The 16,700-nt window shown below is 36.6% G+C and overlaps 1 protein-coding gene across 1 annotated transcript in view; it reads left to right on the top strand.

Annotated features, from left to right (window-relative positions):
- Positions 1-16,700, top strand: part of atp13a1 (ATPase 13A1) — a 46,485-nt gene that overhangs the window by 28,928 nt on the left and 857 nt on the right. Inside the window, exons 17-24 of the mRNA XM_056454112.1 lie at positions 158-351; positions 2,020-2,116; positions 6,607-6,794; positions 6,891-7,005; positions 8,043-8,239; positions 9,386-9,528; positions 11,297-11,408; positions 13,689-13,832. Of these exons, the coding sequence (XP_056310087.1) occupies positions 158-351; positions 2,020-2,116; positions 6,607-6,794; positions 6,891-7,005; positions 8,043-8,239; positions 9,386-9,528; positions 11,297-11,408; positions 13,689-13,832 (1,190 nt within the window). The remainder of the gene's footprint in view (positions 1-157; positions 352-2,019; positions 2,117-6,606; positions 6,795-6,890; positions 7,006-8,042; positions 8,240-9,385; positions 9,529-11,296; positions 11,409-13,688; positions 13,833-16,700) is intronic.

Here is a 16,700-nt window from a genome sequence, read left to right as displayed (position 1 = left end):
GGAGGGACACAAATAAATACCATTCAAAAACAAAATACATTTATTAAGAAGCTAAACTGTTATGTTTGTGAGTGAATATACCCAATGCTGCTGATATGGCATTAACACATAAATAAATCTCATTTATTTTTTTGTTTTTGTGATGTGGGTTTTACAGCTGAATGGCAGTGGGTGTCTATCGACGGCAGTGTGTCTCTTCCTCTTCCTCCATCTTCAGTGTCAGATCTGATTCAGCGGTACGACCTTTGTGTGACTGGAGAGGGACTGGCCAGGCTGACCCTTGACCCACGGCTGCTCAGCGCTCTGCTTCCTCACGTGCAAGTCTTTGCTCGTGTCAGCCCCAAACAGAAGGTCAGATTCACATATCTGAGAAACCTGTGCTGATGGCTGAATTATCAGTAGAACTCAGGGTTCCCACAGGTCATGGAATTTACTGGAATATCATAGAATTTTACAAGTTCTATTCCAGACATTGAAAAGTCAGGGAGTTTTATATTTGTTTTGGTCTGTCATGGAATATCAGGGACTGTTTGTTGGTCATTTTTAATTATACTTACTACTTATTTAATTTAAATGTATTTTTCTGTACCGTTTTTACATATATTTTTAATCAAGTTTAAACGTTTTACGTGTGTTGCCAGTTGTTATGGTTAGGCTGAAGGCTGTCTTTTACTGCCATTTTATTCCTTTTTTCGCTTGGCAACTGACAATTAAATGCAGTCACCAGGCTGTACATGTTAAAATTGTTTGTGGCTTTTTTTTAAATTTGTTTATTTAATTTTGTAATTTTTTGTCTACTCAGTGCTCCTAGATTTTTTTGCAAAAGAAAATAGATTTTTTGCAGCCTAAAATGACTAATTTTGCTATGTCTTTTCTCACAATTTGTGGCAACATTAATGGAATTTCCTGTGTTGTTTTACTGTGAAAATACACAAAAAATTGCACATCTTAGTTCTTTTTGTTTTACCTCAAGAACCATTGGTTCCTCTCTGACAACATGAGGTCTCACACACCAAATAGGCACTTTCTATATGCAATTCAAATGCATAAATAAATGGACAAAACAAAAACATATGAATCGTAATATACAGAAAACAGTTACTTTAAGCACATTTTTACAGTGTTTCTAAAATGTGTGATACAATTTTTTTTATTCATGCAGATGTTAGCTTCTCCATATGTAAGGTTAAAATTTAGCATTTTCATAATTACGTAACACTGGAAGGACTTCCCAACATGACGACTGCCTGTTTTACAGTTCATTACAGACAAAGTGCGAATTACAAGGGGGTTTGGGGGGATTGACCCCCCTAATTTAACGCTTGATCACACCTGAAGGACATGAAAACAAGATGTGTGGGGGTCAGCTCTTTAATAGTGAGAAACCGTTTCCTCTGACATGTATCTTAAATAATAATATTAATAGTTAAACTATTAGATAATATAAATATACATTGACCACCCCTATGAGGGTCTTGCCATTATGATTGCATAATCGCACCTATTAAGGCAAGGAAGGTTTATTGATAGCACAATACACACACAATGGTAATTCATAGTGCTTCACATAAACAAGAATAAAAGAAACAAGAAAAATAAAATCGAAGCATAAGAATTATTAAAAACAGATTGAAATGTGTTAAAACAGGATTTAAAAGATTGAATAGAAAGGAGAGACATAATAGTGTGATCTGTCGAACATACACAGTGCTTATTCAGTAAAGGCACAGCTAAACAGGTGTGTTTTCAGTCTTGATTTGAATGAGCCTAATGTTGGAGCATCAGTCAGTCTATAAAGACATTGTAAGTGTTCACAAGACACTTTTCTTGTAAAATAGGTGTTTGTATCTACATTTAGCCTAAAAGTCAAGTAAAAACTAGATGCATAGATTGTGTAGCTTTTAAATTCAGCTTTTTAGTAAACCAGGGAAAAATCAGCGAGTTTGAAGTAGAGTCTTTAATGTGGGAACCCTGTGAACTGTTCAATGTGATAATCTGTGTTGGTTTCTGTGTGTGCAGGAGTTTGTCATAACTAGTCTGAAGGGACTGGGTTTTGTTACGCTGATGTGTGGTGATGGCACAAATGACGTTGGCGCACTCAAACATGCACACATAGGTGAGTCATTGAACCTCTTAAAGGTACAATTCCTCTAAAAATGGAATTTACTTCATAATTTTCTCAGCCTTCAGTTTTAACATACCTGTTTGAGTTTTTGGTAACACTTTATTTTGATGGTCCATTTGAGTATTACTAGACAGTCTGCTTAATATCTGTTGATTCTGCTCCTTCAACAGACATTTAACTGACTATAAGAAACTTTGCAAGCACTAACTCCAACCTGACAGTCCACTTACAGTCTAATGAGAATTAGTTGGCATGTAGATGCAATGTTACTTAAATTTAACAAACAGACCATCAAAATAAAGTGTGACAGAGTTTTCTTCTTCTGCTGAGCACAAAAAATATATATTTTGATAAATGTTGAAAACTGGTAACCATTGATTTACATAGTATTTAGAATGGGTACCAGTTTTTGGCATTGTTCAAAATATCTTTTTTTTTGTGTGTGTATATGTGTTTGTTCAGCGCGTGTTTGTTGAGAAAAAAAAAAACTCAAAACAGTTTTATTTCTAAGCGGCTGACATGTAATGGATTATGCCTGGTGTAAAAAAAATGATTTGGTGGAAAAATATATATTACTTTTAATTTATTACATATCATTCTGAAGAGTTTTTATTTTAAATCAGTAATTTTCAAATAAATGTTACCCTAGTGCCTATGTGTTTATGCATCTTTATATTTTATTTATTTATGTTTGATTATTGGTAACTTTGGTCCCAAAGATTTAAGGTTTGACGCAAGCATCAGAATTGACGTCATTCGCTACCTTTTTAATGATGCACGACTCGTGTTGACAGGTGAAAATCCGACCTACCTGCTTAACCTGCAGACACGAGGGCGCAGATTCGATTCATATCGGATAAATTTCCACATACGAACAAGGCCTGAATCTGATTTGAGTAAATCGGAATCCATGTTATTTGTTCCTGCTAGACGTACATGGGCCAAATCCGATCTGTGCCAGATGGGAGAAAAAAATCGGAATGGAGTCACTTGAACAGTGCAGTGTAAATGCAGCCTTTGTGTCCTAGTGATTCTCTTATGTAAATAAAGTAATTATGATTAAAATTAGCATAAAATATCATCTTTTCAGAAGGTCAGAATAGCTGAATATTCCTCAGGCATTCCATTATTTTAACCTGGGAATTCACTTGATTTTTTTTATTTTTTTTATTTTATTTATTTTTTTTGTCAAGTTGGTTGTGATTTTAATAGTAAGGTTATGGATTTGTTTACTCATCAATTTGCCAAAAATACATTAAAGCTTGGAAAACATATACGTACAAACACACACACACACACACACAAAAGTGTCACATGACAATGATATTAAAAAGATTTTAGGCTTCCTCATATATCCAGGTTTTCCAACACTGTGTGAATGTTGATTTTTCAGAGACCGAAAACGAGGGAATAAATAAAAATAAGTCAATAGTTTCAACTTCTTTAACAAATCTTTTTAAAGTTTTTTTTATTTCAGTATGTTGATATACTGCCAGCTGAAGCTGAATATTGAGTAGGGGTGGGGATTTCTTTTTGTCCATCATTCCCTCGTCGGAAACTAATGGTAAGAGGGGCATGGTTAAGAATATTGTGGATGAAGCCATCAAACCGACTTCATCAGAAAAAAAAACACCACTCTAAAATGGTCAGTGTTTGATTGAAGATTACCAAAACAATTTTTTTTTTACTTGCATGAATTAATTTTTCACCTAAATAATAACAATGTTTGCTAGTAAAGTCAACATTGTAAATTTGATTACACACAAACTTCAAAGCAGGGGTGTCAAACTAGTGGGCCACAGCTCTGCACAGTTTAGTTCCAACTCTAATTAAACACAACTGATCAAACTAATTGAGTCCCTCAGGCTTGTTTGATACCTACAGGCAAGTGTGTTGACCATAGACTGTAAAAGAAATGGACGTAGTGTCCATGACGTCACCCATAGGTTTCAAAAGAACGCAAAAGAAGCTACTAGCAGGCGTGGCCAACCGTCACCATTTTGTTCGTGCGTCATCGCACCAACCGGGGATACCAAACAAGGACAAAGAGGCGAAGTGTGAGCAGAGCTACAGACGCCTGCTAGCGTTTTGCTAAGACAGGCTTTTCTTTGGGAGAAATGCTTAAAGAGCCCATATTATGGGTTTTTGAAAATGCCCTTCCATGTAGTGTGTATCAATGCTCTAAGTGAAGTGAAATATCCAGCTAAGGCTTAAATCTGTAAGTGTACAGTGTTTAAAACTATTGATTCATCTATAAAAGAGTCGACTCATAGTGCTTCAAACGAGTCGCCTTGATAACGAGTCATTAGGTGTTTCGCGATGACGCAGCCACGAAACACAAGCCTCGCCAGTAGTTACGCGCGCAAACCAGGGAGATTTGAAACCTGCGGCCCCGCCCACTAACACAGAAAAAACACTAGACACACACACAGACTCCGCCGGTCGAATGAAGTCACGCTGTGCTCAGATGGATAATATTGACAGTCTCTACCCAAAGATGAGTTGTTAACCTGGTACAGTACACGCGGTTACTCTTTATATTCTCTTATCACATGTAAGCCACGTTAAAAACGCGACGCGTGCCGCGTTGTTTACGGATTTAACGTTAAAGGCTTTTGTGAGCTCGCGTTCCACTGCCGTTTGTCGTTGCTATGGCGATCGATCGTAAGCTAGGAGACTTGTGTCACTTTCCCTAGTTCTTCTGAGGAGCGTTGTGTGTGTGTGTGTGTGTGTGTGCGTGTGTGTGTGCGTGTGTGTGTGCGTGTGTGTGTGTGTGTGTGTGTGTGTGTGTGTGTGTGTGTGTGTGTGTGTGTGTGTGTGTGTGTGTGTGTGTGTGTGAGAGAGAGAGAGAGACTCGCGTCGCTTTCCCTAGTTCTTCTGAGGAGCGTTGTGTGTGTGTGTGTGAGAGAGAGAGAGACTCGCGTCGCTTTCCCTAGTTTTTCTGAGGAGCGTTGTGTGTGTGTGTGGGAGAGGGAGAGGGAGAGAGAGAGAGAGAGAGAGAGACTCGCGTCGATCTCCCCAGTTCTTCTGAGGAGGGTTGTGTGTGTGTGTGTGTGTGAAAAAAGCCTTACACTATGAAGCGCGTGTGCACTGTGACTACTTTTATATAGTTGATTACCAGCTGGGCATTTCACTCTGTCTCGTGCTGAAGCCTGTCACTGTCGACCAATCGCAGCAGGCTGTCATCGGTCCAATCAGCGCAGATTAGCTTCGCGCTGAGGAGGGGGTTGGGAACAAATGAATCGCTGAACGATTCATATGGGAGTCGTTGGGATAATTAGGTAAAAATAAATGCAGGTTATAAGACCATCAAAGTGTTTTATGACCTTGCATGCATATTAGACTGTTGTTGGAGACCCTTACAACCTAAATATGACCCTATTTCATGTATAATATGGGCTCTTTAATACTTCGTTACCTGCGACTCGTTTCTTTTCTGAGCACATGTGCTTGGTTGTATACTATGTCAATAAAGTTTTAGATGTTTAAAAACACTGCAAATGCATTGAGCTACTAAACATTGTTCTTATGTTTTTCTACAGGAGGAAAAGGTGAATTATTTCCAAACACTTCAAATATAGTCTGTGTTAGTAAATGCAAGGCTATTTATGAAATCCACGCAGAAATCTGTAAATCAATGTTTCAGATGACTGATTTATAGCCTACAGCTAATCAATCTGTCAGATTCTGGAGTGCACTCAAGTTCTAAACAAAATTATAAATGATAAATGATCTTAAATAAAGCAAATACATTTATAGAGATGGTATAAGTATATCATTTCACTCACCTGGGAAATGGAGGCCATGTGAATGGTTTGTGAGCACAGTTAAGTGCACACAGCATGCTATAGTATCTGATAATTGTAAGAAGGAATTCCATAAAGCTATTGACTGTGTAAAGCCACATAAAACGAAACAAAAATACAATGTATATGCCCAATTCAGAGGCTAATCAGCCAGAATCAGATGGGGTGAAGTGACTGAGACCAGCGAGACCCAGCTGTCACTCAAGTGGCCACACCCTTATATATGCAGACATAATGTAACTTAATATAAACGAAACGGATGAGTTATAAAAAATTTCCCACCTAACAATTGTCATAAAGGGTAATATTAGCCGTATGAACCAATATTATTCTTTGTACCAGGCTGTAAACACCTTTTTCTGCTGTAAATTTGGCCATTTTAACAGTGAGCTCAATAGAAATTTTCTCTATTATGAAGCCAAGACTAGTGGAATTTCGACGAGTTGCAGTTTCAGTTCCTTTCGTATTTGCTTCACGAGGGAGAGCGGGAGGTTGCCACTTGGTGTTGAAGAAGGGTTGGAACTAAACTGTGTTAAGGAACGGAGTTTGACACCCCTGCTTAAAAGGGATAATTTATCCAGAAATGATCATTTAGTCAGAATGGCGCTGACTTGCTGTATATCTGGATCTTTAGTATAAAGTAGATGTACACATATGATGTCCTCTGTTTCCCAGGCGTGGCCTTGTTAGCGAACGCTCCTGAGCGGATGCCTGAGAAGAAGAAGAGAAGCAAAGAGAAAGAGTATTCATCTGGAGAGTCCAGACCTGGACCCCCCGTCCCAACCTCAGGAGGCAAACTAAGCTCCCGTGCAGCCAGACAGAGACTCATGGCCCAGAGAGAGGAGCAACTCGCTGCGCAGAAGGTGCTTCATCATCTTTAAATTTAAGCTTTTATATTAATCCTCAACTGTTTACTTTAAATACGTAACCCTGTGTTGTGTTAATGTCGTGTGTCATAGGAGAGGATCAGTCAGGTGCTGCGGGAGTTAGAAGAGGACCAGATTCAGGTTGTCAAACTGGGTGACGCCTCCATCGCTGCTCCGTTCACCTCCAAACTGTCCTCCATACAGTGCAGTAAGACACCATTTAAGCTGTACATACTTTTTCCTCTATAGTTTGCCTCCACACCTAGATGAAGGTTTTATCCCATAAAAACTTGTTGAATTTGGTAAATGAATGATCAAAATGTATGAAATCTTTGTCCATTTTTTCTAAAAACAATAATAACAGGCTGCACAATTTAACAGTCACACTAAACTCTGTCATAAATCTGCTAATAAAAAGATTGTGACGGGAGGATAGTGTGGAAATTATGTCTAAGCGTCTTTTGGTTATTTTTTGGTGTAAACAAGAACATGATTGGAAAATGTTTGCAAACTTTGACTAAAGGTTTTTCTGCGGCCTGTAGCATAAAGCTTGATTAGCTGACTAGCCTGTAAAGTTTCAGATTAGTCTGCGTCAATCTTGGGTTTTAGGTAACATGGATGCAGCTTGACTTTAATCACCCTTTGTTTCCATGCTATTATGGAGCAGCTCAGCTGCTTTCATTGTACCTAAAAGTCAGAATTTGTGCAAACTAAAATGAAACTTAACTGGCTAGCCTGCAAATCTGGCCTCATGGTCTACTAATAGTCATTTTAACCATTAGTGACTGACACATTTATTAATAAACTATTTACATGTGGATTATCAGTTAGTCAACTATTATGGTGTGCTTGAGAGGGCCAAAGTAGGTGGAAGTCATTCATTTTCAATGGGAGCAGGTGGCGAGTTTGTAATAGGATGAGTTCAAATTATCGTTAAGGTGAAGGCTATTAAATGTCTTCTATAAACAGTTTGTTGAAGTTAGACTAGCACTTAAACATGAGCACAACAGCTTCATGAAGTAAACCAATTAAAATCTATTTGTTTAGTTAGAAAACATGTAAACATATTGGATTGTCAGAGTGCCAACAGCAGGGTGTTGATGATCTCGTACGCACGGTTTGGGAGCAGCCCTAGTTAGTGTGCACTATTAGAAAATAAAACATCATCTCTAAATGTGTCTGGATTATTAGTCTAATGTGCTTATGTTTGTCCTCATACTTTGCTGTGTGTGTTTTTTTTTCCAGTCTGTCACGTGATCAAGCAGGGCCGCTGTACTCTGGTCACCACACTGCAGATGTTCAAGATCCTGGCGCTGAACGCTCTGATTTTGGCCTACAGTCAGTCTGTGCTTTACCTGGAGGGCGTCAAATTCAGCGACTTCCAGGCCACTCTTCAGGGCCTGCTGCTGGCCGGCTGCTTCCTCTTCATCTCACGCTCAAAGGTAATATTTCATTTAGGGCTTGACATTCACTGTTTTTGCTCATCAGCCACTGTGGTTAGTCATTTTCCAAAATCACTAGCCACTTGACATTTCCACTAGCCTAAATTCATGTTGTCGGTAAAATATATCTTCTGTGCTCAAATTTTACTTTTACTTTTTTTTTTTTTTAAGTACTTTGATTACTTCAAATTTGACTTATTTTACTCTGACCACCCAAATGATGATACACATGGTAGCCTAAACCAGCTGGTATATGTAGTCAACATTTGAAGTGGATCAACACCTCTGATCAAATTAACCTAAAACCAAAATAATAGCCATTCTTGGCCTAGGACATCTTTGATTAACTTTATTTAATCGCTTGTAGTTCTAACTAAACTATTTATTTATTTATTTTTTACTTTTTTTATGTTTTTACAAGTGTTGTAGTTCTTACAAACATTTATTTAATTATTATTCATATGTTGACAGATCCTTTATTAATGTTAAATGCACAGTTTACACAAACAGCAGTATAATAATACATACTGTCATAAACATTATTATATTAATGGAAAATCATGTTAAAGTGTGTAATATATGGGCTGTCAAATAGCTGGATATACAATAAGTCATGACAAACATTTGTATATAATTTTTGTTTTTCTATTATCTTTATTATCTCTTTATATTATTCAAAACATTATAAACTGTTATGTTCCATGGGGCGGGCGTTGCGTTGCAAAACCGCCCAAATTTTCACCACCCGCCTATGTCCTTTTTTACCCGCAAAAATAAATTCAAAAACCGTCCAATATGGCAACACTGGTCCTTCTCGGAACTGCAGATACTGCCAGAGCTCTAATAAAAACAAAACCCTATTGGCTGTTTTGTAAAAGGGGAGGAGCTACTAGATGTTCTGCCCTGTCTTCGTATTTCAGCTGTCAAACTTGAGTATAAAGAGCACTTCACTGAACCTTTAAGGGCCGTTCACAGCTGAGATGCTCACTATAAAGCGTTCAAATGTTTAATATAAGCTTGTATAAAAACTTGAGGGATTTTAGTTGAAATTTGGCTTTTCCATCATTCTCATGCCGTACTTCAAAATGTGCTTTACCACAGAGTGATGGAAACTCAGATATTGACTGTGTGTGTGTTTCTCGTCAGCCTTTGAAGTCGTTGTCTAAGGAGCGGCCTTTACCAAACATCTTCAACCTGTACACGGTCCTCACTGTGCTGCTACAGTTTGCGGTGCACTTCTGCAGTCTGGTGTACCTCTACAGGGGGGCGCAGACCAGAAGCCCACCCAGGTATGAACACTAGAGGGTATCATTCTCCACAGATTCGGGGCACATAGGATTTTAGTCACAAACTTACTCTGCTTTTCCAGAAGAGCAGTTGTTGGTTGATGGATGATTATTCCTGTTTTTCCTTTTTTTGTTAACTGATTAATTTATTTATTTTACAACAACAAAAATGAAATATCCTAATGATTTTATATATACTGTCATTAATTCTTTGCTTTTTTTTGAAGAGAAGTTCATCATCAGCATTCTCTAGAGCAGAGGTCTCAAAGTCAGTTCCTGGAGGGCCAGTTCTCTGCACAGATTTGCTCCAACCCTATCAAACACAGCTGATCAAACTAATGAAGGTGTTCATGACTCTTTTGAACACTTCAATTATTTGGATCAGCTGTGTTTGATAGGGTTGAAGCAAAACTGTGCAGAGCTGCGGCCCTCTAGGAACAAACTTTGAGACCTATGCTCTAGAACAGTGGTTCTCAAACTTTTTTCACGAAGTACCACCTCAGAAAATAATTGTCTCTCCAAGTACTTCCATAATGACCAGTATTAAAATACAGTAGCGTAGTAGTCCTAATTAAGCAGCTACAGCACTGCACAGTTCAATATTTATTATTGTCAGCCACTTTAAACATTATAAATAGAAAATAAGCTTTTAAAAGTTAATTAAAAATGCCACTGTTCTTTAAAAAAAAAGTAAAAGGAAAACTGCTGTACTTAAATGTAAAGTATTATCATAAAGTAGCCTATTCCTCAAAAGCTGGAAATATTCCCTGGACCTCATAAATAAAAGCTATATGTCATCATATTCATATATAAACTCTTTTTGATAAATTTTGAAATATATGATGCATGTGACTTATTTGTATATCTTTAAAACCTAAACATTAACTTGTATTTTAGATATATGAATTGGATTAACATATTTAAATTAGATCTGCTTACTGCACGCTAGAGTCAGCTTTGTGTGTCAGAAAATGTAGTCATTAAACCATACCTGTCAACTTTGGGATATAAAAATACAGAATACCCCCCAACAACAGTTACAAATATGGGGAGGAAATTAGCTTCAAATGATAAAATATATAACAAACATTAGAACACTGAAAATAAAATAGAAGGTTTAGCCTATTAAAATCAATTTACTGATCACATCGGTGTTATCATATGCATCAAAAGGTTAAAAGTGTGTTAATTTTTTTACTTTAATTAATCAGCGATTCCTCCGCGTACCACTATAAGGAAGCCAGTGTACCATTAGTGGTACATGCACCACAGTTTGAGAACCATTGCTGTAGAAGTATTTAGTCATGGTGGTTAATTTCTATACTTTTACATTTACGCTCTTTATACACAAGAATTAAATGTGATAAAAATACAATAAAAACAGGAGTATTGTGAAATATTACTACCAATTTAAAGTACTTGTTTACCAAGTTGATATATTTTAAAATGTTGTTTATTCCTGTGATGGCAAGAACTGAATTTTCAGCATCACTGCAGTGTTCAGAAATCAGTATACTATGATGATTTGCTGCTCAAGATTATTTGAGAAATCTCGTGTAGTCTTTACTACACATTCTTTATTGATTTAATTTGTATCTGATGTAATTAACGTATCTTTTTTAAAATAATCTTTAGATCAGTGCATGTCTGTTTAGTCTGTAGCTGACTTTTATTTAATTTTATATATATGTGATGTTATTGTTCTCATTTGCATCAGATTTGAACAGATCTGTCTTGATGTTTGGCTTTTCCCTGTGTTTTTCTCCCGCAGGTCAGAGCAATTTGTGGACCTGTACAAAGAGTTTGAGCCCAGCCTCATCAACAGTACAGTATACATCATGTCCATGGCCATGCAGATGGCCACGTTTGCCATTAATTATAAGGTACTTTCATATTAATTACACCAATTGCATGTATTAGACTTGCATAAATGTGAAACGATTATTTTCAGTGCTTTTGGTCAAATATTATTTCCTTTCCATGTCAACAAACACTCAGAAAATGACTACTCATAATAAAGACTTCTTTAAAATGAGCTGAAGCAACACAATTCTTGAGATTTTTTAAGAGGATAACATAATTGTTTTATGTTCAGTCCACTTAAATTTGCTAAAACATTGGTTAGCACTGTCGCCTCACAGCAAGAAAGGTCGCTGGTTCAGGTCTCGGCTGCGTCAGTTCGCATTTCTGTGTGGCGTTTGCATGTTCTCCTGGGTTTCCTCCAGGTGCTCCGGTTTCCCCCACCATCCAAAGACATGCGCCATAGTTGAACTGGGTAAACTAAATTGTCTGTAGTGTGTGTGAATGTGCGTGTTTGAGTGTTTCCCAGTACTGAGTTGCGCAGGAAGAGCATCGCTGTATAAAACATATACTGGAAAAGTTGGTGGTTCATTCTAGTGTGGCAACCTCTGAAATAAAGACTAAGCCGAAGGAGAATGAATGAATGAATGAATGAATGAATGAATGAATGAATACATAATTTAACTTAATTCCACACAATCGATTTGTGTTTGGACAACGTGAAGGAATTAAGCATTTTCTACTGTCAATAGTTCACCCAAAATGAAAGAGGTCATGGAAGCTTTACAGTTGAACATCACATTTGAGCACATACTGTAGGTGTTTCTTGAGGTGTCAATATTAATTGTGCAAGCCAGAGTTTTTTTAGGATCATCTACTATTTTTCACATATATATATATATATATATATATATATATATATATATATATATATATATATATATATATATATATATATATATATATATATATATATGATTTTATTTGTACACTCATGTTTCTTAATGTTTTAGTAAATTTAATGCTATTGTGCTATTTAACTTTTTCCTGTTGAGCTTTTTATTAGTTTTAGTCATTTTACTTTACAATCACTTACCTTGATTGATTTATTTGGGCCATGTCTATATGTACAATGATTAGGGAAAGAAACTCAGTCAAGACAAAAACTCACTGTGATGCATGTTAAGGCAACACCGAACCAACAGGTGGCGATAAAAGCCTTTTATGCTGGGTTTACACCAGGACCTCACAATATATGGTTTTAGCATTGATATCGCAATGTGCACATCAGCAATAGTCACATCACAGGATCTGCAATGTTAAATTGGGATTATTTAGTTTAAGATTGTTTATATCATATTGGGATTATATAACCATAGTTCAAAATACAGAAAATTTGTGGAGTTACTGCAGTTTAACCATAATGTTTTAACCATAAAAGTTTATCATTTGCACAAGTTTATAAGCGCTATAAGAATTTAAATCATTTACACACAAGCAATTTTACCATTTGTAGCTTTAATAGAAAATCATTTTATTGAACTATTTAAGGAGTAAAGTCTTGGCTGTGTTGTTTTATGTTTGATTTGTTTCAGTTTCTGCACCTGAATATGATTTGACTATATTCTCAAAACCATAAAGCATTTTATAAAGTTTATTTCACTTTTATATGTGCTCTATTGCATTTAGCCATGCTTGTCACTTGTTTATTACATTTCATGCATGATTTGTTCCCCTACAAATTCCTGCCAATCAATCGAAAATTATTTATGGTTTCCAGATAGAGCTATTCAATTCATCTGGTAAAATTGTATTTATATTGCAACATATATTGCAGAAATACAAAATATTGCAATGTTCGCTTTTTCAAGTATCGTGAAGCCCTACTTTACACCAAACACAGGATTAAGTATTTGCTTGAGTAAACTGCATACAGGTCAATGCAAACTTGAAAACAAAGATGGATTATCATCCTATGCCACTAATGTATGTAATTCACCACAACTGTGTCTTCCACATTTGATGTGAACCCAGTGGTGTTGGCCAATCAGAAAGGAGAAAACACCGCAAACACTGATGTCATGAGGCCAAAACTCCTGTAACCAGAATTTCAGAAAATCTTTACCCTGCGAATTACTTCGTTTTCTTGTGGACAAACAGCCAAAGTGCATGAAAAAAATGCTGGTTTTCAAAATACCTGTGTTCATGTGGACAGAGCCTTTTTTGCCAGATCAACACTCTAATTTTCAGTTATTTAAGCAGGTTGCCTTTATTTGGTTTTTATTACAGCCTTTCTTAACAGTATTTTTATGGTTTTAGTTTTTGTGTAAACCTATCCTTGACCGGTTTTACTTGTCATCCAGGGTCATCCGTTCATGGAGTCTCTCACTGAGAATCGGCCCTTGCTGTGGAGCATCGCTATATCAGGGCTCGCCATAGTAGGACTGCTGACAGGATCTTCACCTGAGTTCAATGAGCAGTTTGCCTTGGTGGATATTCCAACTGAGGTATGAATCCAGCTCATCACAAACCCTAACTCATTACAATGACTAAAGGAAAGATTTAGAAGTGGAAAACAACAACGAGGAGAATTCACAATCATGTTTTCTTTCCTGTTGAGATGTACGGTAGTCAATATTTGAAGTGGATCAAAATCTTTCATCAAAGTGGTCCTCAAACTATTGAACAACACCCATTTTTGTCTTAGGACAATTTTTTAAAAAAACGAGAAATGTTTATTATTGAATATCCAAGTGCACAAGCTCGTCTTACAAGAACATTTGAATTTGTTTATTGGAAACTGATTGAATGGTTATGGTTTTCTATTGGTGGATCTAATGTGAGTGACAGGTTAATCCTGCCCTCACACCTGTAGATGCCAATCTGGGATGATGTTGAAGGGGGAAAGGAGGCCTTTTTCATTTAAAATTGACTAAAGCAAATTCTTTTAAATAAATAATGCACAGATGCAACAAAATAGTAATACATTTGGTAAGTCAATAAACAAATATGAATTGTCAGTTTTGACTTTAAAGTGACTTTAAAACATGCATTAATTCAATTCATTTCTATGGTGACATAAACACTGTTGGATCTGTTGTTTATATATTTAGTTCTTGGGGTCTTTGACTTAAACTATGAACATAACATGATATGGAACAAATGAAAATAAGTCACGACTATTATTCGGTTAAAAAATGTCATTGTTGAGTGAAATAACTCAGACACACAAAAGTGTTTGTGTGTTTTGAATAATTTATTGAGATTTTTTGTAAAGATGATGATAAGTCTTTTTTTCTGCATGTTTTGTTATGGTATCGTGGCTTTTATCATTACGGTGGCCGGGAAGTGCAAAACAATATTAGTGTGAAACACTTTTACAAAGCTCGAGACAAATATACATTTAGAAATTTTTTTTACCTGTCATAAGACACAATTACATAGGAAAAACAATTTTACCAAGGACGAAACTAATTTACATTTTAGAAAACAATAACAAAACGCAAAACACTTTTACAAGTCCCGAAACAAATTTACAATTACAGATTCCTTATGGAAAGGGAATGTACCACACACCGGAAAATATCAGCTCGTGTGTGACTTTGTAGACACAGGTTAACACGTCTATAACAATAAAAATCATTGTTTTTTCAACTGCGATGAAACATCGTTTTGTCATTTAGAGTTATTTTGAGAAAAATCAGGTGAGAGTATGAAGAAACATGTAAACGCAAGTACATGGAAACAATCACAGCACGACATATGTTGACTGATAAAGATATTGAAACGACTTCACCATGTAGACCTGGATAGCTCAGTTAGATAGGTCGGTTGATACCTGCTCTGAACCTTTTTACCTGGGTTCAAATCCCGTTGATGACATGTCAATTATAATTATTTATTTACATTAATTTTGGTTATATACTGTTCTGCTACAGAAATATTAAAATCAATAATGTTTACACTGACACCCAGTAATAAGAATCTTTATTTGGTATGGGCATGTTTTGTTGCTGTGAAAAAGTGACGAATCTGCAAACGTGAATAGTTTACATCCCCAGTTAACACAGTCACCAGTTAAACCGCAACACCGGCTTCATTTAGTTTACTGTTAAGAGTCCTCAAGCAGATGTTTAAACCGTGTAGACTTGACATCATGTCCATGATTATAGCGTACGAGTGGCCCTCGTTAAAATATTGAACACATTGATGGAGTGATGCAGTATGTCTGGTGTTTCCATCTGGTCCGTGTCCTTTATAAACTCCAAGGACCAACCACATGTAAAGCAAAACCGCGTTAAGCTGCTCATGTGTTTGCCACAAAACAGGCAAAACATCCCTTGACTGCAGTCCATGTTCGGGCACCATAATCTTTATTTACGCCATGCACTCCACAGCACGAATTTACCGCGCTCACCACCAACAACAACACTTTTCCCTGCGTCACTCTCGTTGTACATTCCAGGTCACTTCCGGTGTGTGGTACATTCCCTTTCCGTAAGGAATCTGTAATTATAAATTTGTTTCGGGACTGGTAAAAGTGTTTTGCGTTTTGTTATTTTTTTCTAAAATGCAAATTAGTTTTGTCCTTGGTAAAATTGTTTTTTCTACGTAATTGTGTCTTATGATAGGTAAAAATGTTTTTCAAAATGTATATTTGTCTCGAGCTTTGTAAAAGTGTTTCACACTTTGTAATATTGTTTTGTACTTCCCGGCCACCGTATATCATAGATAAATAATATAAAAATTAGACACATTATAAATGTAATTTATGCTGTTTATATATTAGGCACTATGTATATACAGCAATTATTTTGAATGAAAAAAAGAACTAATTTATTTACTGTAACAGTCGATATTTGCATGACTCATTCAGCCGAATGTTACTTTGAAATACAAATAGCATCATATTTTAAACGATAAAGTCTAATGCTGCGTCACACCAGATGCGGATGAAGGGTAAAACACAAGTGATCTACACGTTAAGTCAATGCAAAGACGTGAATAGACACCCTGCAGTGTGTTTCGCGAGAATAAGGTGGCATGAATGACGCAATTCGCATGAATGAAGCCTCGCGAGTTGAGTGTTCTGCGTGTTTGATGCAAAAGGCTTTAGTAGGAAAATCTGAACTTCAGCAGACATTCGCGCCGTGGTAACCAATCAGGAGCTTGCTCTTGTAGGGGAGTGATTATGACGTAGTGCTTGTTGTTGGTGTTCAGAGGGGAAACTCTCTTGTCGACACCGGACAACAGCTCATCAAACTGGGCTCGGCTCAGTCGGAAGCACCGCTGAAAGCCTCCATCATCCAGCTATAGTTTCTGGAGTTGTTGATGAACTCACAAAGCTGGGTGCACCTCTGAAAATTATCTAGTGC

The sequence above is a fragment of the Danio aesculapii genome, chromosome 3 (genome assembly GCF_903798145.1).
Source record: "Danio aesculapii chromosome 3, fDanAes4.1, whole genome shotgun sequence".
NCBI lineage: Eukaryota > Metazoa > Chordata > Actinopteri > Cypriniformes > Danionidae > Danio > Danio aesculapii.
Note: the sequence above shows the minus strand (reverse complement) of the source record. Positions and strands in the feature narration are given on the sequence as shown.